This window comes from Musca autumnalis, unplaced genomic scaffold (assembly GCF_047663935.1).
Source record: "Musca autumnalis isolate F117 unplaced genomic scaffold, ASM4766393v1 scaffold_3, whole genome shotgun sequence".
Classification (NCBI taxonomy): domain Eukaryota; kingdom Metazoa; phylum Arthropoda; class Insecta; order Diptera; family Muscidae; genus Musca; species Musca autumnalis.
The window spans coordinates 141,544,640-141,566,743 of record NW_027411866.1 but is presented as its reverse complement, the minus strand read 5'-3'; the positions used below and the strand labels follow the sequence as shown (position 1 = coordinate 141,566,743).

The 22,104-nt window shown below is 35.8% G+C and overlaps 1 protein-coding gene across 1 annotated transcript; it reads left to right on the top strand.

The window, feature by feature from the left end:
• The first annotated feature begins 20,589 nt into the window (after positions 1 to 20,589).
• Positions 20,590 to 21,247, top strand: LOC141400164 (uncharacterized). The gene has a single exon (XM_073979613.1). It carries the CDS (start codon positions 20,620 to 20,622, stop codon positions 21,148 to 21,150), a length of 531 nt encoding a protein of 176 aa, XP_073835714.1. The 5' UTR covers positions 20,590 to 20,619; the 3' UTR covers positions 21,151 to 21,247.
• Positions 21,248 to 22,104: the final 857 nt, after the last annotated feature.

Sequence of the window (22,104 nt, the reverse complement as noted above, 5' to 3'; positions counted from 1 at the left end):
TTGAAATCTATTTTCCCCTATAAGCGAACTGATTATGAAAGATGGACTTCTGGCCTTTTTATTGATACAAATTGTATGCTGTATTTGTTCAAATACCTCATATATTGAAAAATTAAAAAAAAAGTAAAAAATTTTACTGTTTTTACTGCCGTATATCTTACTTAACTTTATCAACTGGTCATTTGGGGTTTCTCTAGGGACATTCATAGGACATAGGACATTCACATAACGAGATTAGTTTAAATTCTGAATTCAATAAAGTAATACCTTTTAACGGACGGGTAAGTGCAATGCTTATATTGTTAAATGATTCTAAAATAATAATTGCTTGAAATGTTATTAAACTAAGAAGTCATCATGGTTTTTGCTAACAAAGAGCAGTATGATTTTGGAATGGAATTAGACGATAGTGTCATGGGTCTAGTTCCCTATGGTTTTCACGGTGATTCTGAAAGCTCTAATGACGTCAATACCAAACATCTTAGAAGTAATAGAAACTTCTATACCAAATCACGAAGATCTAACTTCAAAATTGCGAGCTGTATCTTAATTTCAACAGACGGACAGACGGTCATGGTTATACCGACTTAGAATTTTACTCTGGTCGGGTCTTATTGCTAAAATATGTACCCAGGATTGGGGAAACGGAATCGTTCGTAAGTTTTATATATATAGCGCTTTTAAAAAATAGGGCACAGTTTTAAACTACTCCTCCGAAATTCAACAAAATATATAGCCTACTTCCACCAAGGGACATTCCTGTGCATAATCTGAAAATTACATGGAATAAGTACGAGTACTTAGGGTCGGAGATTCAGCAACCGTTGCCTCGCAAATTAATTTTCTGACCGATACTTTCATAACTTTTGCAAAAAAGCGTTTTTTAAAAAATAGGGCCTGCCCCCGCCCCCTCCGAAATTCAAAAACTATAAAGCCTATTTTCACCTCGTGTTTATGTGAGAAACGCTACTGTGGCATTACTGTAGCTTCCACTGAACATACCTCACATAAATGTTGTTCCTCATTATCACCATTTCTTACTCTCATTCTCTCCTGCTATTCTAATAATGACTAAAACCAGTTTTGGGGCCACAATACTGCATTCGATTGCACAGAACATCACTAGCAAACAGAGTACGTAAAAATACTTTAAATAAAATTTTCAATCGTTTCGTTTCGTATTTTCCATAGGAACAATACAAAACGAAACATAACCCTCGTTGGCCGAGCTCGCTGTTTAGTTTCGTTTTGTTTACATTCGCGAGTTCGAACAAAACGATTAGCGAAAAGTACTCAACTCCACAAGAGCAGATAAAAAACTAAATAGTACTAAACACATGTGAATAAATCAAAAACGTTTGGTGGTTGATAAAATATTCACTGTGGTATGTTGATGTTAGTTTATAGCAGTGATGACCACCAACAACAACCTTCCTATGCCCGCGGGCATACGACGCACACGTACACTGTAAAGACATTCGTTCGGTTAACACATTGTTTACGTTTCCACTCACACTAGCGCAAGTTATAATCTGCAAATGTGTGATTTTGGACATCACTGGTTTATATGGATGTTAAGCAATCACATGTGTGTGTGCCTGAGTGTGTTATTGACCATAACGCACGGCAAACGTTTGCCAAAAATTCTTTTTGTTCCGTTGGTGAATGAAACAACTCGGCAAATCAAAACCGAAGTACATTTGAGCAATCGTACGGTTTCCATCTTTTTACGTTGAAAAGTTTGTGTTTTTGTTTTGGTTGTGAGAATGAAACGATTCCGAGAAGCTGAAAAGTTTGTGGCGTTGTGTGATTGGTACGGGAATCGTTTTGTTTCTTTCCGTTCATTGCTAGCAAACGAACATTGAAACCAGCACAAGCAGAAGAGAAAGAGAGTGGAAACAAAAAAGTTAGAATTGCAAATTTAATAAAATGGCACAAACGAGCCAATCATAATAAATAAGAATTTGTTTGTCGAAATATTTATTAAAAATATTAATGAAATAAAGTGCCCATGGGGGCAAAAGTTGTCCTGACTCGAGATGCCTTTCCGTATATGTTTGTGGTAAAAGCAACGGTGATATTGGCCCTACGAGCAAAGAAGTAATTATCCATCTAGTTTAACAAGTAATTACCCATCGGTACACGGAGGAAGAAGAAATTAATGGTAGCTGCCTAAGGGGAAGTGTTGTTGTCCCTACTGTTATTCGCAAAAGGTGTTTGTTTGCTCCAGCCAGAGACGGGAGGTTTGAATCTCTCGTGAACGGGAATTGGTTGCTGGTAAAACGGGTTGGCCAGGGATTTGTGCATCCGTGGTGGCCATCCTTGGAAAAGTTGGTGAGTGCCCCCAACACCTCGGTTGTTTCTTGCATATTCTCTGAAATTTAAAAAAAAAACTGTTCAGCCGTTTTTGAGTCTATGCGGAACATACAAATATACACACATTGTCTTTTATATATAAGATTTCACACAAAAGTTTTGGTCCATTAAACCCGATAATAATTATCTCATCACCATGTTAAATTGCAAGCTTATTCTTTGTCCTGAACTCAAATTATTCTTAAAATTTCGCTCCGATCGAAATATTACTCCGATCTACAGGACAGCTACAAAGTCGGGTAAATATTGTGGGTTTGGTCCATTTCACACCTTTCGATCATAACCAACATCTAATGGGGTTACTTCTGGTCGGAACCCGACCTCTCCACAAAATTTCGTGACGATCGGTCTAAAATTGAGGCCTGGAGTTTTATTACAATTAATGTTAATGGATAGACGGACACCCATAGCTAGATCGCTTTATCTCATCAAGATATGAAAAAATGGCAAGGGGAGGGAGTCTACGACGAATACTTCGCGATGTTACACGAATATTGGACAAAACAAACTTATAATATCCTTTCCGCATTGTTTTGTAAAGTATAAATATTTTATTTTAAAATAAAAACGTCCGTAAATTGTAGGAAAAGGTCGTAAGTCCCTACAAAACTGTACAAGGAAAAGGTCGTAAGTCCAAAAACATCCAATTATCTCCCAAACGCGACGGAATTTTATCAAACAAAGTACAGGTATTGAAGCGGAATAAATGAGCGAAGAATACTGCCTTTACCACCATAATAAAATCTTTAATACAGAAAGCGCTGGAATGTTTTTTCTTCCTCCTGAAAAATTTATTGAGAGGGACTTACGACCTTTTCCGACGGGGCAGATGATATGTATTTTACAAATGGAATAAACGAGGTAAGTAAAGGGTCGAGACTGGGTTACCAGTAAGATTTATTTTATTATGTTATATTCCGGGAAAAAAGAAGAAGCCCTCATTTGAGCAATAGCTGCTTATAGGCAGAACTTTTATTTTCATCTTATTCGTTTTTTATCGGTTATTGTATTATAATTGGAATTGTAGATACATCAGAAACTCTAACTACTATTTTCACCGTGTAGAAAGTATATAGCTACTTGGTTCGTATCCATAGCTGCACTCTGTTTCTGCCCGTGGACAAAAAATCGAAAAAATTTATTTCATTATTTTTGCCAATTTACAGCGGTTATAAATCAAGTTAAGTCGAAGAAGTTGAGATTTGTATGTGGTGCTTTAAATACGAAAAATAGAACCGCAAAGCATTCGTAGCTTAGCACTATAGGCCCAATGGCATGTTTCAGAGGCAAAAGTCTATTTTTAAAGTCATATATTTGGATAAAATAGTAACGAGATTAGATTCTGAACATTTTGAGCCAATATCATTTCACCCTGGCAACGCTTCATGACCACATACCGGGCTGTCAAAGGTATTGCATCTTACATTGTAAAATTTTATAAAAATCTATCAAAGGAAGAACAAATTCGTTTCACTCGACAATTAAAAACCGCTAACATAATAAACAGTTTTTTAATGGATAACACTTGTAAAGGTATGTAAATTAATATTCTGATTAAGAATTAAAAAAGTTAGATTTAGTAAGGAATATTTGATGTTGACTTGTGGTGTATTTTTTGTGTAGTTTATATAGTTTTTGGAATAGAACTCTCGGTATTGCTACGTAGAAGGTAATAGTGAGTAATAAATGTTTAGAAAATTGTATCCCCGTATGGATCCGTACACTTATAGACAAATACTTACAGATAGCGTGACACTTAAAAATTTGGATATTTTTAAGTATTGGACTTTGCTGGGAGTGGCACTTGTCAATATGACAAAAGTCGCCAAATTTGATAGTTATCTTAATCGAGTTATACAAAGCATTGAAATCTTTTACGTTCAAGATCTCTTAATTTAGTAACTGGCACTACAAACACATACTAAATTTAAAAATATTAACCTGAAATTATAAAGTATTCAAAAATCTAAGCTAATAAGTGAAATTATAAAAAAATTGAAGAGATAAATGTTCAATTTCCAAAATGAAACTTATAGTTGATGGCACTGACTATATTCAAATTAATAATTCATTTTCTAACTTCCTTAAAAATAAATTCCTTTTAAATGATTTATGTCCTATTTTTAATATCATTACAATAAATGTATGTTGAGTTTTACTAATATAGGCCCTCTAAGGGCAAGTCCATATTTTTTTAAAATACAGAGGAAAGTCTCTAGTTTACGATTAAAAAAAAAATCCAGCTGCCCCCATCTGCCACCCTGTAAGTTATTCCCCTTATACCACGCCTGTAAAATCGCCAAAATTCCAAAAATCGGGAGGTACGTTTATATGGGAGCTATACCTAAACGTGGACCTATATCGAACATTTTTTGCAAGGAGGTATGTTGTCCCCTCAGAACTAAAAATACAAAATTTCAGCCAAATCAGTTGGAAAATTTGGCTAAAATCCCCTCAGAACTCAAAATACAAAATACAAATACAGCCAAATCGGTTGGAAAATTTGGCTAAAATCGTCAAAATACCGAATATCGGGAGGTACGTTTATATGGGAGCTATACCTAAATGTGAACCTATATTGAAAATTGTTTTTGGAAGGAGGTATGCTGTTACCTCAGAACTCAAAATACAAAATTTCAGCCAAATCGTTTGGAAAATTTGGCTAAAATCGTCAAAATAACTTTATGTGGGGGCTACACCCAAAAGTGGACCTACATCCATTAAAATTTGTTTTTTCTCTTTTGGGCTTGTTATAAAACTATGTTTAAAATTCCGAGGCGGTAGCTCGATTAGAACTATTTTTGGCCCTCCTTTCCATACGAGTGGGACCACTGTGCGCTGTAAGTAAAGCACAATATTTAACTGAACAAATGCAAACTTGCGTCCTTATTATTCCAAAACAAGTAAGAACGGCGTTAAGATCGGCCCGGCCGATCTTGTTATACCCTACAACACGAGTTGTGTTGAAGTTAAACTGAACAATTAGTGTCCTTTCGTTTATGAAGAAAACTAAATACCAGTGTTTGGACAAACGAAACACAAAGAAGTTGCATCAGAAAATCGAATGTGGCTAATTTCTGAATTGTTTAAAGAAGGGTTGTTCCCCACATAAAAAATCGTATACGATTATTTTGGTTTGAAATTAGATAAGAACCGATAAAACAATTTCAGTAACCAAGTAATTCCCCTTAGTTGCAAACTTCAGACTATATAAAAAATTAAAGCAAACCATCATTTTCTTGTTACTCGAAAACATAACCAAACCATGGAAGCAAATAAACCAAAAGATACCTCCTCCAACAATGGAAGTTTAAGCATTGAATACAACAAAGATCGCCGTGGACGAGAGGCATCTGTGCAGTACAATCAAAACTTGTATACCACCCGTGATGGACGTGGTTCCATTGACACATACGCTCAGGGAAGCCGAAATTTTGATCGTAATCGCAATAACGTTGGTGGTGGTAATCAAGGAAAGTGGAGATTTTAGATTTACAGAACGTGCAGGACTCTAAGAGATCTGCAATTTTAAAAATTTTTGCTTTTTAAATTTTTCGTTAATTGCTTTTAATATAATTTTATAAAATAAAAATGCTATAAAGATTATTTTAACTAAATTAAAGAGAACGCAATAATTAAAATGTACAAATAAAGTTTTTGTAGAAAAGAGTGAAAAATGCATACTATTAATACACTTTCTAAACTATGATTGGAAAAGTAAGATACTGTTTAGAAACCTGCAGTCGAAAGTAATTAGCCTCAGCTCTGAATGTATCATTTTCCGGATCAAATTTTTAATAAAATATTTAAGGACAATATGATAATATCAAGAAAATCATTCAAAAGACAATGAGTATATAACATTTTTTACAAACAATCGAAGAAATATCAGTTAGCTTTGCCGATAGTGATATAATTTTTAAGTGGAGATATTTACGAGCAGGGATTCCCAAAATGCCTAAATGAGGTTAGAAAATCGATCTAAAAATGTCTTCAATCGGGCGACCACTGGAAACCTCAAATGTCACATTATAAAACGTTCTGTCAAAAAATATGGCTAAATTGGCTAAAATACCTGAAATCGGGCGGTACCGTTATATGGCGGCTATACCAAAACATGAGTGACGTAGGGGATGAAAGATACCAAGCAATGGTCCTGTGCGGCTTTAACATGGCAAAGCCCAGGATTTATTTTGGTCACTCTTTCATTTCAAGTGCACACTGACCTCCCCATGGTGTCACCTGGGGAGCTGCCTTTAACGGTGCCAGGTGCCCCTACTTTGCGGACATAACTCCCAAAATTCCTTGGGAGTTATGTCCATGAAGCAAAGCGGACATAACTCCCAAGAAACGCGGACTTAACTCCCAAAGATTTTTTTAATTACAAAATTATTTTTTTCTTAAATTATAAAATCGCGCGATTTTTTTCAAAAAATTTTTCATAATTTAAGAAAATAATTTTTTTTAAAGTATGCAATTTTTTACTGCTAGAAACTAAGAAAAAAAAGTAAGCAAAGGTTATAGTAGGACGGAGCCGACCATGTGATACCCTACACCACTGTCCCTGCGAATTAGCTTTCAGAAAATCAAAATTCCTTTATGGAACAAATAAGATTATTGTAAGAAATAGTTTTTTTGGATTCTGCCACCTTATTACATTAAGCTTGGGACCTACAGTTTATTGCCGAGTCCGAAGGGCGTGTCCTAAGACACCACTTTTAGAGAAGTTTTATATGGCTGAAATACTCAGAAAATGTCGCCAACATTACTGAGGTGTATTTTGCCAAAGTTGAAAGTTTGATGTTACCTCGCGGGTTAATCGAGCCCACGATATTCTGCGTACAAGGCGGACGTGAAGTTAAAAAATAGCTCCACTCTATGGAATAAAATTAGAAACGAAGATACGTAACGATTTTTTTGCTTTGTGCATATTAAATGTCTCCGAAGTCTATTCTTGAAAAATCAAAAAATGTTTTAACATATCTAATAGGGTGCAACCGTGGTGCAATGGTATGCAATTACATTGAAATTACAATGCAATTTTTCATATCTGGCCGTGAAATTTTCGACAGACGGACATTGCTCCAATTTTATTGAACACTACAAATTCTATATACAAATTTTCAAAGGGAACATTGTGAGTTTATTGAAGATCTATCTATTGGAAATGCACACGATTTTGCACTTTTAGGGTATTTTGAAAATAGTTCATTGTGGATATATATTTTGATATCAAAAATATATTTTAACCGGTAAAATACAACTAAAAATGGAAAGGTTAGTAGTTTATTTTCCATATGTAGGCTACTTTGCTGGTACATGCCCTCCAGGAAGTAGAATATGGACCATGTTTAAAATTTTATATTTTTCATGCAAAAGTAATGGTCCATTTAACCCACTAGATAATACGAGATCATCATCCAAAATTGTAGGTATGTTCTTCGACCTAAACTTTTACATCGCGCAAAATCTCGTGACCATTGATCTATAACTGCGACCTCTAGCGTGCTTCTGATTACACTACAAACAAATAACTGGATATATTATGCTGTAACTCTGTTATCTGAGCACGTAAATCAACATAATTGACATCAATGGAAAGGTCAAGAAATGGCCTTCCAAATTCTATTTACGTGGGCGGAATGTATCTTTCAGGAAAACATATATAAGCTCTATATTAAAAATTTTCACAATATTCACACAAAAGTTGTGGTCCATTTAACCCGTTAAATATTATCTGATCACTATCTCAAATTGCAAGCTTCTTCTATGTCATATACGCTTATCTTATCGAGGCGATCGGACCATTTTTGCGACCTACAGAGCAGCTACAAAATCGGATAAAAATTATGTATTTGGTCCATTTCACACGCTAAATATTTCACGATCATCACCAATAACAATTGGTGTCTATTCCGGTCTGAACCCCACCTACATGCAAAATCTCGTGACGATCGGTCCATAATTGCGACCTGGAGTTTGATTACAATTTATAATGGACAGACGGACTGACGGACGGACAGATGGGCACACTTCTCAAAATCGCTTTCTCTCGTCGAGATATGAAGATTGGTATACCACATTGGGGGTCTACGACCGATATTTCGCGGTGTTACATGCATTTTTCCCAAAACAAACTTATAATACCCTTTCCACATAGTGGTGTAGGGTATAAATATATTTACATGCCTATATTAAACAAAATTAATAATGAATATGAATACGTAATGTCTTCGTAAAACTTCTCCGAACTGATACTGACAATCGGGCATGTTCTGGCATTCACCTCTGCACCTCACGTGTATCGAACACACCTAAAGCTGTTCTGCAACACACTTTACACCTAGTTGGGGTGTATTCCTCAGCTGAGTGTATCCTTATGTTTTAAAGAAAATAATTATAAAATTTCTACAGAAAACTGCATAAAACTAAAATTTAATTTGTTTTCTTTAAGCATTTAAAAAATACTTATTTTTCTTAGCAAAATATCATTTAAAAATGTATTTTTTCTTGAAGTACTAAATGCAACATGTACGCGCTCTTGTAAGAGTTCGTTTCTTTTTTTACGTCTGTTTCGTAAACAATCAAAAGAACAAAGCGTACATACCCACACACGCAGGTGTATTCGTTGATGCACCAACTAGAGTTGTATAGGTCATGAACGAACTAGTTCAATTGAACGATTCATTGAAAAGAGCGTATGAACTAGATCAGTCGATATAGTTCAATAGTTCACTGAACTATAATCAGTCGGTGACCGCACGATCAACGAACGATTCACAATCTAGTGCAGCATGTCGTTCACAAATACATAAAGTGATGGCGTAGTCTAAGTTAAGGGATGCCTTCGTAATGTGATCAGTTTGTTTATGATTTGGATCAAGGTACTGGAATAGCTGTCCGAAAATGAAGATTTCTACAAAAACATATTCTACATTACACACATTTTTCCAAAATGAACGGGAACGGAAAAATGACAGAAACGTCAAAAAAACTGGGACAAATGTCAAAGTCGGCGTGTCAGCCAATTGGAAGCCGGCAAACATGTTGCACATTTTTGCTCGCTCAAATTTGTCGTGTAAAAAGTTTCTAAAGAGAGAGCCATTCAGCGCCATTTTTGTTCAAAGAGAAGTGAACATTTTGTAACTTTTTTGGTGTACGGGAACGCATTTCGGGGAAAAATGTTGAAAATGTGTTAAATGTGTAAAAACTTTTTAGTTCTGGAACGAAGCTAATATGTCGAATCCATTACCTAATGAATCTGCCTTTTTGGATAAAAAAAGGGAAAACATAAAAAGAAACACACACGCACAAAGCGTTTTCGCAATGCCAATTTCTACACACCCACACACAACATAAGGTTTTTGCCAGCCACTATGAAGTAGATTACTGACCTAGTTCAGTTTAAAGACCAGAACTGTTGAACTAGCGCCAACACAGACTGGCATTTATACCCTACACCACAATGTGGAAAGGGTATTATAAGTTTATTTTGGTAAAAATTCACGTAACAACGTGAAATATTCGTCGGAGACCCCCAATGTGGTATACCAATCTTCATATCTCGACGAGATAAAGCGATTTTGAGATGTGTGTCCATCCGTCCGTCCGTCTGTCCATTATAAATTGTAAACCCGCTCCAGGCCGCAATTATGGACCGATCGTCACGAAATTTTGTATGGAGGTCGGGTTCAGGCCAGAATAGATCCCTATTTTTATTGGTGATGATCGAGAAATATTTAGCGGTTGAAATGGACCAAACACAAAATTTTTATCCGATTTTGTAGCCGCTCTGTAGGGCGCAATAACATCCGTTCGCCTCGAAATTTAAAATAATGTGAAATTATATGACAAAGAAGAAGCTTGCAATTTTAGATGGTGATCGGATGATGTTTAGAGGGTTAAATGGACCACAACTTTTGTGTGAAAATTTTTAATAAACCGGTAATATCTTTATTCCTGGACCACACATTCCGCCCACATAAATAATATTTGGAAGGACAACTCTTGCCCTTTCAATTAATGCCAATTATGTTGATTTATGTGGTCAGATAACAGAGTTACAGCCTAATATATCCAGTGTTTTGCTTGTAATGTAATCAAAGGCATACTAGAGGTCGCAATTATAGATCAATAGTCACGAAATTTTGCATGAGGTAGGGGTTTAGGTCGAAGAAGATGCCTACAATTTTTGATGATGATAAGATATTATTTAGCGGGTGCAATGGACCATTACTTTTGTATGCTAAATAAAAACATTTTATTTTTGGTCCATATTTGAATCCCTGGAGGCCATATACCGGCAAAGTCGCTTATATATGAAAAATTAACTACCGATCTTTCCTCTGATGAAAATTGCAATAATATGTGTGCCTGGTAACGGACCTACTATCTAAGATATAATGAGTTTTGTGAAGAGAACCACATCTTCCTCCCATGCTACAAATTGTCCTTATCCTGACAGACAAATTCCCAGTTCTTACAAATTGCGTGAACCCTATCATATTACCTGTCCAATTGTCCAAAATTTAAAGATGTAGCAGAAATTGCGAAACAACTCAAATTTTCAAATTTAAGAATATTTCTTAAAATGTACTGTATATAATTGTTCCACAAACATCCCAGTAGGGACAAGGGAGCCTTCTCTCATATCAATGAGAGCACCCCGATTAATATCAGCTCAATGATATGTAGACAGGGGAATTTTATGCAACACCTATTTTTGTAAAATTTGCATATTTTTGGCTTCTATTTAAATTCCAATCGAAATATATCACATATGCAAAAATATGCGAAATGTATAAATTATGCATATGCAAATATTATTTTTGCATATGGAAAATTTCTGCATTTCACATATTTTCGTATGCTACATATATTTCAATAATATCTTCTAAAATGTTTATGTGTATATTTTTCTGTTTGAAATTCACTTCAGACAAGTCAATAAAATAGAGAAATCTGTAACCAGAGCCACAATCTTCAAAATGTCAAAAATGGGGAGCTTTCGTTGTATGGGAGCTATATGAACGCCTAGACCTATACCGACAAATTTCAGATGGAAAGTTTAATACCCCCAATGAAGACTTAATACCAAATTTTAGCCAATTCGGAGGGATATTGAGACCATAACCTTCACAGTACAGAAAATCGGTAGGTTCTGGTTATGGGAGCTATACGTTTTTTTTACCTCCAACGAAGACTGAATACAAAATGTCAGCCATTTCAGTTTGAGGTACGGGAGGTACGGTAAATTTCAGGTCGAAAATTGTGATGAACGATGGGATATTTAGGACACTTATTGATGCCACCATGGTACAATTGTTTGCACACCCGCCTTGCACGCTGAAGGTCGGGCGTTCGATTCCCGGCCAGCAAACATCAAATTTCCAACGATGGCAAAATACCCCTCAGTAAAGTTGGCGACATTTTGTGAGTATTTTAACCAAGTACAATAGGGTTATGACTTTTTGACATTTTTCCTCAAAAATTATTTCCTGCAGCAGGGATGAATGAACAAATCGATTTTAAAAAAATAATTTTTCGAAAAAATATATGAAATGAAAAAAAATGTTTTTGAAAAAATTATTTTTTTGTTGCACGAATGAATAAATATAAGCCTACTAATAACTATAATAACGATTATTTCATTCATATATTAAAAAAATCGCGAAAAAGTCACTTTGAAAAAATTTTAAATTTTTTGTTTTTTGTTACAAAATTATATTTTTGAATAAAAGCGCTTACGACATTTTTACGATTCTCAGAATTGAAGAAAAATAGTAAGAAATACATTTTGTGGCTCTAACGTTTATTTTCACTCATATATCTGTTTTCAGTGACTTCAGAAAATTTTCCATAATTTTGATAAATTCAAATTTTAAAATCATTTTGTGCGTGAGGTTTTTTCACCGAATCACCTTATAATTAAGATTTTATGTAATCTTATGGCAAAACTCATCACGCTATGATACAGGGATATGAGGTTGTAAAAAAGTCATAACCCTAATGTACAACTTCTCTACAGGTGGTGTTTTAAGACATGCCTTTCGGACTCGGCGATATACAGCAGGCCCCATACTATTGCTTAATGTGATAAGGTTGCAGACTCCAAAAATTTATTTCTTACAATGAGCTTATTTGCCCAAAAGAAACTTTGATTTGCTGAAAGCTAACTCGCAGGGTAGTGGTGTAGGGTATCGTATTGTCGGCCCTGTCCGACTATAGCCTTTGCTTACTTGTTTTTCATTGTTAATGATAAAGTTTGAAAGCTGTAATAAAGCTTTCCAAAGTTCTATCGTGAAATACGAAAGCTATTTTCACGTGAAATACAGAACAGCAATTGCTTTCACAGGTGAAGTGCATGTGTGATGCGTATTGGATACGCGGTGAATTCCAGAACATGCCCGATAATTTCATAAATTAAGCAAAAATAATTTTGTAATTAAAAAAATCTTTGGGAGTTATATCCGCGTTTTTTGGGAGTTATGTTCGCTTTGCTTCATGGACATAACTCCCAAGGAATTTTGGGAGTTATGTCCGCAAAGCAAAGGGGACATAACGCCCAAAATCATTTTGGGTGTTATGTCCGGGCACCGTTAAAGGCAGCACCCCAGGTGACACCATGGGGAAGTCAGTGTCCACTTGAAATGAAATGGGGACCAAGATAAATCCTGGGCTTTGCCATTTTAAATCCGGCAAGGACCGTTGCTTGGTTTCTTTCAATCCCTACGTCACTCATGTTTTGGTATAGCCCCCATATAAACGGTACCACCCAATTTCAGGTATTTTCAGGAATTTAGCCACATTTTTTGACCGAACTTTTTATAATGTGACATATGAGGTTTCCAGTGGTCGAGTGAAGGCATTTTTAGATCGATTTTCTAACCTAATTTGGGCATTTGAGTAATCCCTGGTCATAAATATCTTCACTTAAAGATTATGGTGTTTTTTTACAGTCATAGGCTGACTGTATATCACTATCGGAAAGCTAACTGGTACTTGTTTAATTGTTTGTAAAAAATTTTATATACTCATTGTCTTTTGTAAGATTTTCTTGATATTATTATATGGTACTTGAATATTTTAATGAAAATGTAATTCGGAAAATGATACATTCAGAGTTGAGGCTAATTACATTCGACTGCAGGTTTCTAAACAGTATCTTACTTTTCCAAACATAGTTAAGAAAGTGTATTAATAGTATACATTTTCCACTCATTTCTACAAAAACTTACTTTGTACATTTTAATTATTGCGTTCTCTTTAACATAGTTAAAATAGTCTTTATAGCATTTTTATTTTATAAAATTATATTAAACCCTATAACGAAAAATTTAAAAAGTAAAAATTGTTAAAATTGCTTGTCTTTCAAAGTCCTGCACGTTCTGCAAATCTAAAATCTCCACTTTCCTTGAATGCCACCGCCAACGTTATTGCGATTACGATCAAAATTTCGGCTTCCCTGAGCGTATGCGTCAATGGAACCACGACCATCACGGGTGGTATACAAGTTTTGATTGTACTGCACAGATGCCTCTCGTCCACGGCGTCTTTGTTGTATTCAATGCTTAAACTTCCATTGTTGGGTGAGGTGTCTTTTGGTTTATTTGCTTCCATGGTTTGGTTATGTTTTTGAGTAACAATAAAATGATGGTTTGCTTTCACTTTTTTGCCTTTATATAGTCTGAAGTTTGCAATTAAAGGGAATAACTTGGGTACTGAAATTTTTTATCGGTTCTTATCTAATTTCAGACAAAATTAATCGTATACGAATTTTTATGAGGGGAGCAACCCTTCTTTAAACAACTCAGAAATTAGTCACATTGGATTTGTTGATGCTACTCTTTGTGTTTCGTTTGTCAAAACACCAACTATTGTCTAATAGTAAAACTGTGATGCTTAAGTTTTTGTCCTATCCAAGGTTCATTTTGTAAGATTATGCAGAAAACAAATTCAAGCCTTAATCTTCTTTTGATGTCAAATGTTTTTTAGCGAGGAACGCACAAAAAAGGATAAAACTACGAAATATTATTGGCACAATTCAAGTGAAGAAGTTTTTACCACAAAAATGTATTTTTATAGCAAAGGAAGACATCAGATGGGCTTATAATTGCAACATGTTTGGTATTGATATAGGCCCCATAGAACGGTACTACCGGATTTTCGGTATTTTTAAGGTTTTAGCTTCATTATCACACCACAATAGCTGAAATTTGGTACTTAGTCTTCATTGGGGGTATAAAACTTTTCCCAATAATTTTGTAGAATAGGCCCACGCCTTCATATAACCCCCTACAGAACGGTACCTCCCGATGTGCGGTATATGGAAGGTTGCGGTCTCAAAATCTCACCGAAACGGCTCAAATTTAGTATTTAGTCTTCATTTGGGGTGTAAAACATTCCATATGAAATTTGTCGGAATATGTCCACGCCTTCATAAAACCCCCATAGAACGGTACTTCCCGTTTTTAGTATTTTGAAGGTTGTGTCCTCAATATTCCTACGAAATGGCTGAAATTTGGTATTTAGTCTTCGTCGGTTGGTGGTATAAAACTTTCCCCTGAAATGTGTCGGTACAGCCCCCATTGAACTGTACCTTAATATAGCCCCCATAGAACTGTTCCTCCCGATTATTTATATTTTGAAGGTTATGGCCTCAATATTGCACCGAAATGGCTGAAATTTGGTATTTAGTCTTCCTTGGGGGTATTCAACTTTCACTTCTAAATATGTCGGTACAGGTCCACGCCTTCATATAGCCCCCATAAAACAGTACATCCCAGTTTTCGGTATTTTGAAGGTTGTGGCCTCAATATTGCACCGAAATGGCTGAAATTTGGTATTTAGTCTTCGTTGGGGGTGCAAAACTTTCCACCAGAAATTTTTAGGTGTAAGTCCACGCCTTTATATTGCACATATAGAAGTGTACCTCCCCATTTTCGGTATTTTGAAGGTTGTTACATCAATATTCCACCGAAATGGTTAAAATTTGGTATCTAGTCTTCTTTGGGGGTGCAATATTGCCCCCCATGTAACTGTACATCCCGATTTTCAGTACTTTGAAGGTTGTGGCTTCAATATTCCACCGAAATAGTTAATATTTGGTATTTAGTCTTTGTTGGTGGTATTAAATTTTCTCCCCGAAATTTGGCCGTACGGGTCCACGACTTCATATAGCGCCCATAAAACTGTACATGCCGAATTTCGGTATTTTGATAGTTAGCCACATTGTTTTACCAAAATTGCTGGAATTTGGTATTTAGTCTTCTTCATAACTGAAAGGACACTAATTGTAAAGTTTTACTTCAACACAACTCGTGTTGTAGGGTATAACAAATTCGGCCGGTCCGAACTTAACGCCGTTCTTACTTGTTTTGGAATAATAAGGACGCAAGTTTGCATTTGTTCAGTTAAATATTGTGTTTTTCTTATAGCGATGGATATGAACCAACTAAACTGAAAGGAAAAGACTATATGCTTTCTACACGGTAAAATTAGTGGCTAGAGTTTCTGGTGTATCTACAATGTCAATTATAATACAACAACCGATAAAAAACGAATAAGATCAAAATAAAAGTTCTGTCTATAAGCAGCTCAGATGATGGCTTCTTCTTTTTTCTTGCAAACTTTTCGGTTTATAATAAAATAAATCTTACTGATAACCCGGTTTCGATCCTTTACTTACCTCGTTTATTCCATTTGTAAAATACTTATGATTGATTGATTTTTGTTTCTCAGAATACTCTTAAAATAATTCATTGTATGTATATTTTGAGATAATTAATTTTTTTTTATATTTATTACACAATTTACATCATTTTTAAATTAGTTCTTTCACTTAAAATCTATATCTTCCCTGAATTCCACCACCAAAATTATTGTAGTTATAATCGAAATTACGTGTTCCATGAGCATATGCATCAATGGTACCACGGCCATCACGACTGGTAAATAAATTTTGATTTAACTGCACATTAGCTTGACGACCAAAGTGATCCTTATTAAAGTCAGCAGAAGCACCACTACCTGCAGACCATTGACCCTTCACGCCACCACCGAATGCATTGCTGTTGTGATCAAAGTTACGACTGGCATGAGCATGAGCATCCAAGGATCTATCACCATCTGCACTGGAATATATATTTTGTTTGTACTGTACCGATGCCTCGCGCCCATTTTGATCTTTGCGATAGTCTATGCCAACACTACCACCATCTGGAGAACGAGCATGACGAGATAGGACCAAAGGTTGATATTCATCGAAAGCAATATCCTGTGGTTCAAATCCAACATCCAAGAATTCAATGGGTGAAGCAGGAGAATTCATTAAACAAAATGCTATTAAAATAGTAATCTTTAAAGCGAACATTTTATTAAGTCTTCGTTGTTGTTTTGAATAATTTGGAATATAAGTACTGAATGACATAAATTTGGAACGAAAGGTATTTATATAGTCAATGAAATTTAACATGGGATTCCCTTATTAAAAGTGATAAGATTTTTTGATATGTGTTGGTCTGGAGCAGATGCAATGTACCATAATTCATAATTTACAAATGTATGTATTGTATGGGGGAATCACGGCGCTGTTTGGTACATTTTAAGATGAGAAAGTCCATTCATGAAAAGTCCCCCAGTTGTTCAATAAATGACAATTGTCTACATTGACATACTTATGTAACCTGTTACACATTGATCCTAGTTACTTTACACCCAAAATTGGCACACAAAATATCCTATAGCTTACTTTGTCACTGGAAATGGGCTTCCCTGCCTATCATGTCAATTATCTAGCTACAGGTAATGCGGCGTGTAATTATACCCTACACCACTATGTGGGGAGGGTATTATAAGTTGGTTTTGGCCAAAAAGTTTGTAACGCATCGAAATAATTGTCGTAGACCTATACATACATATACCAAAATGAATGTCTCGACGAGCTGAGTCGATCTGGCTATATGTGTCCCTCCGTCCCTCGGTCCATCTAAACCTTGTAATCACGCTACAGGTCTCAATTTTGATCGGATCATCACCAAATTTTGGGTTTTGTTGAGGGCCCCGGAGAGGAAGAAGCCTATTGATTTTGGTGATGGTCGGATAATATGTAGGGTCGGAATGGGCAAAAAATTTATTTGCATAAAAAGTGAACGTTTTTTTACTTTTTTACGTTTTATAATGTGCCTCATCGAAATAATGGTTTTAGACCCTAAGTATGTTTGGACGAAATCGGTTTCAGACATTTTGGAGTCGATTTAGCTATGTCCGTCTGTCTGGTGTCTGGCTGGTGCGCACGATAACTCTGGAACGGATCAAACGATTTTGGGTATCGTAATATTTTGCCTAAATCTAGTTTAAGTTCGAAGATGGGGCAAATCGGTTCACTCCTTCGGGTACCTCCCCCACAAAAGTTCGAAAATGTTCGGAAAATTTGTGCGCACGATAACTCTTGTAAGGACTAACCGATTTTGTTCATACTTTACACATCGTGAAATGTCTACCAGACGTAGATGAGGATCCAATATGGACTCAATCGGTCACTCCTTCGGGTACCTCCCACACAAAATTTCGGAAAAGTTCAGTTTAGGACCAGCTCACAAATCGCTTTCATTTTTGTTGTAACAACTTGTATTCACTGTTTCATCACGGGCAAGCCCATACTTCCTGACAAAATAGCCTGAAAATTACAAACAACCCCTATGACACTGTGTAGTTGTTGGAGAGCAAGATAACTCCCGAACGGATCTGCCGATTCGGTCCAAATTTGACCTTTGTAATATTTTTCCCAAACTAAGTTTAAGTTGGAAGACAATCCATATCGGTCCACTCCTTCAGGTACCTCCCCCACAAAAGTTCAAAAATGTTCGGAAAAATTGTGCGCATGATAACTCTTGAAGAGAGTGGCCGATTTAGTCCATACTTTATGAATCCTAATATATCTACCAGTTATAGATCAGGTTCGAAAATGGACTATATTCGTGCAACCCTTCGAGTACTTCTCACACAAAATTTCGGATAAGTTCACTTTAAGACCTGCTCTCGAATCACTTTAATTTTTGTTGAAGGAAATTGCATTTGTTAACCCCCTTTGCGATGGTACACGTTTTTTCAGTGCCAAAAGTATTTAACTTTCTGATAAAATAGCCCGAAAGTTGTAAGAATCCCTATGACACCATGTGTAGTAGCTTTCAGTACTTCCCCCCCCCCCCCCCAAATTTAAAAATGTCACTGAAATGGTATGCACGCTACACTTCCTTGAACAAGGTAACCAATTTGGTCCAAACTTTGAATCTTCTAATATTTTGTCCAAACTTAGTTTAACTTCTTCCTGGCAAAACTTCAACATTTTTGTTTAAGTGCAGTTTAGGGTCTGTTTGAAGATCCTTTGGAAATGTATACCTATGCTATTATCTGTGGTCCAGTATACAGCGATATTATGTTTTTCGTGGATAAGTTCATGCTTCCTGGCATACTGGTCCAATATTATACGATGACCCACTGAAATGACAAGTTGGTGCGATACCTATCAAGTACAACTTTAATCCTAATCCACATTTTTATCTGTAAATTCATATGTTCAAAACGGGCCACAAAATTCTGAAAATACCCTAAATATATTTGATCTGCCCGTATATGAAAGATTCAATTTACATAGGCTGAGGGTATATCTCTGCCGGTAAGGCTGACTGATACTTTTTTTACTTGTCTCCAAAGCGAATATCTAAGCTTTTATAAGGGATATACCAAAAGCAAATGACAATGAAAGTAGAAAATATCACCTTCCTATTGTGATAGCTCCCTTGATCGACCACTTTCGCCTACCTATTTTACTTTAATGTAAAGGTGATATTTTCTTCCTCCATTGACAGGATTTGTAGTTGCAATACTTCTACTAGGAGCTGATATATTCACATAAGAATAAGACGTTGAATTTTCTCAACATAAGTTTTTTGCCCATTCTGATCCCTGTATATTATCCGACCATCACCAAACTTAGTATCTCCGTTGCTTGATCTTCTACGAAAGCCTACTTTACATCGTTGTAAAGGTGATATTTTCTCCTTTCATTGCTAGGTTTTTCTTTTGGTATTAACAAGTGGACTTTTTCCCCAAATAAATTTCTTGCCCATTCCGACCCCTGAATAGAGGTAGCGTGATTTCCAAAAAATGAAAAAATGGGATGTATTACCGACTATTGCGATATCTCCGTTATTTAGCCACCTACGCCAACCTACTTTGCATCATTATAATGAAAGGATTTCCTACTATCATAGCCAGGCTTTGCTTTTGGAAAGTCTCCAAACAAAGCTGTTATATTCGTCAATATAAGTAGAATTGAAAAAATGAAAACTTGTGTTGGATTTGCTACTACTGCGATATCTTCGTTGTTTGACTAACTACGATAACCTACTTTACATCGTTAGAAAGGTGATATTTTCTACTTTCATTGTCAGGTTTTGCTTTTTGTACACTCCTTATAGAGGTTGAGATATTTGCTTTGGAATAAAACGTTGACATTTTCTCCAAATAAGTTTTTTTGTCCATTCCGACCCCTAAATATCCGGCCATCACCAAAATCAGTAGTCTTCTTCCCCTCCGGGACCCCCTTTAACCACCAAAATTTCCTGACGATCCGATCAAAATTGCGACCTGTAGCGTGATTGCAAGATTTAGATGGACAGACGGACGGACGGTATATATATGTATGGGTCGAAGACCATTATTTCGATGCGTTACAAACTTTTTGGCCAAAACCAACTTATATTACCCTCCCCATATAGTGGTGTAGGGTATAATTACACGCCGCATTACCTTTAGCTAGGGAATTGACATGATAGGCAGGGAAGCCCATTTCCAGTGACAAAAGTAAGCTATAGGATATTTTGTGTGCCAATTTTGGGTGTAAAATAACTAGGATCAATGTGTAACTGGTTACATAAGTATTTCAAGGTAAACAATTGTCATTTATTGAACAACTGGGGGACTTTTCATGAATGGACTTTCTCATCTTAAAATGTACCAAACAGCGCCGTGATTCCCCCATACAATACAGACATTTGTAAATTATGAATTATGGTACATTGCATCTGCTCCAGACCAACACATATCAAAAATTCTTATCAGTTTTAATAAGAAAATCCCATGTTAAATTTCATTGACTATATAAATACCGTTCGTTCCAAATTAATGTCATTCAGTTTTTATATACAAAATTATTCAAAACAACAACGAAGACTTAATAAAATGTTCGCTTTAAAGTTTACTATTTTGGTAGCACTTTGTTTAATGATTTCTGCTGCTTCGCCCATTGAATTCTTGGATGTTGGATTTGAACCGCAGCATATTGCTTTCGACGAATATCAACCTTTGGTCCTATCTCGTCATGCTCGTTCTCCAGATGGTGGTAGTGTTGGCATAGACTATCGCAAAGATCAAAATGGCCGCGAAGCATCGGTCCAGTACAAACAAAATATATATTCCAGTGCAGATGGTGATAGATCCTTGGATGCTCATGCTCATGCCAGTCGTAACTTTGATCACAATAGCAATGCATTCGGTGGTGGCGTGAAGGGCCAATGGTCTGCAGGTAGTGGTGCTTCTGCTGACTTTAATAAGGATCACTTTGGACGTCAAGCTAATGTGCAGTTAAATCAAAATTTATTTACCAGTCGTGACGGCCGTGGTACCATTGATGCTTATGCTCATGGAACACGTAATTTCGATTATAACTACAATAATTTTGGTGGTGGAATTCAGGGAAAATATAGATTTTAAGTGAAAGAACTTATTTAAAAATTATGTAAATTGTGTAATAAATATAAAAAAATAAATTATCACAAAATATACCTACAATAAATTATTTTAAGAGTATTCTGAGAAACAAAAATCAATCAATCATAAGTATTTTACAAATGGAATAAACGAAGTAAGTAAAGGGTCGAAACTGGGCTACCAGTAAGATATATTTTATTATAAACCGAAAAGTTTGCGAGAAAAAGAAGAAGCCATCATCTGAGCTGCTTATAGACAGAACTTTTATTTTGATCTTATTCGATTTTTATCGGTTGTTGTATTATAATTGACATTGTAGATACACCAGAAACTCTAACCACTACTTTTACCGTGTAGAAAGCATATAGCCTTTCATTTCAGTTTAGTTGGTTCATATACATCGCTGTAACAAACACACAATTTTTAACTGAACCAATGCAAACTTGCGTCCTTATTATTCCAAAACAAGTAAGAACGGCGTTAAGTTCGGACCGGCCGAATTTGTTATGCCCTACAACACGAGTTGTGTTGAATTAAACTTTACAATTAGTGTCCTTTCGTTTATGAAGAAGACTAAATACCAAATTCCAGCAATTTTGGTAAAACAACGAAATTCGGCATGTACCGTTCTATGGGCGCTATGTGAAGGCGTGGATCTGTACTGCCAAATTTCTGGGAGCAATTTTATACCACCAACGAAGACTAAATACCAAATTTTAGCTATTTCGATGGAATATTGAAGCCACAACCTTCAAAATACTAAAAATCGGGATGTACAGTTCCTTGGGGGCCAATACTAAATACACTTCTATGGGTGTAATATAAAGGCGTGGACTTACGCCTACAAATTACAGCTGAAAAGTTTTGCATCCTCAACGAAGACTAAATACCAAATTTCAGCCATTTCCGTGAAATATTGAGGCCACAACCATCAAACTACCGAAAACTGGGATGTAC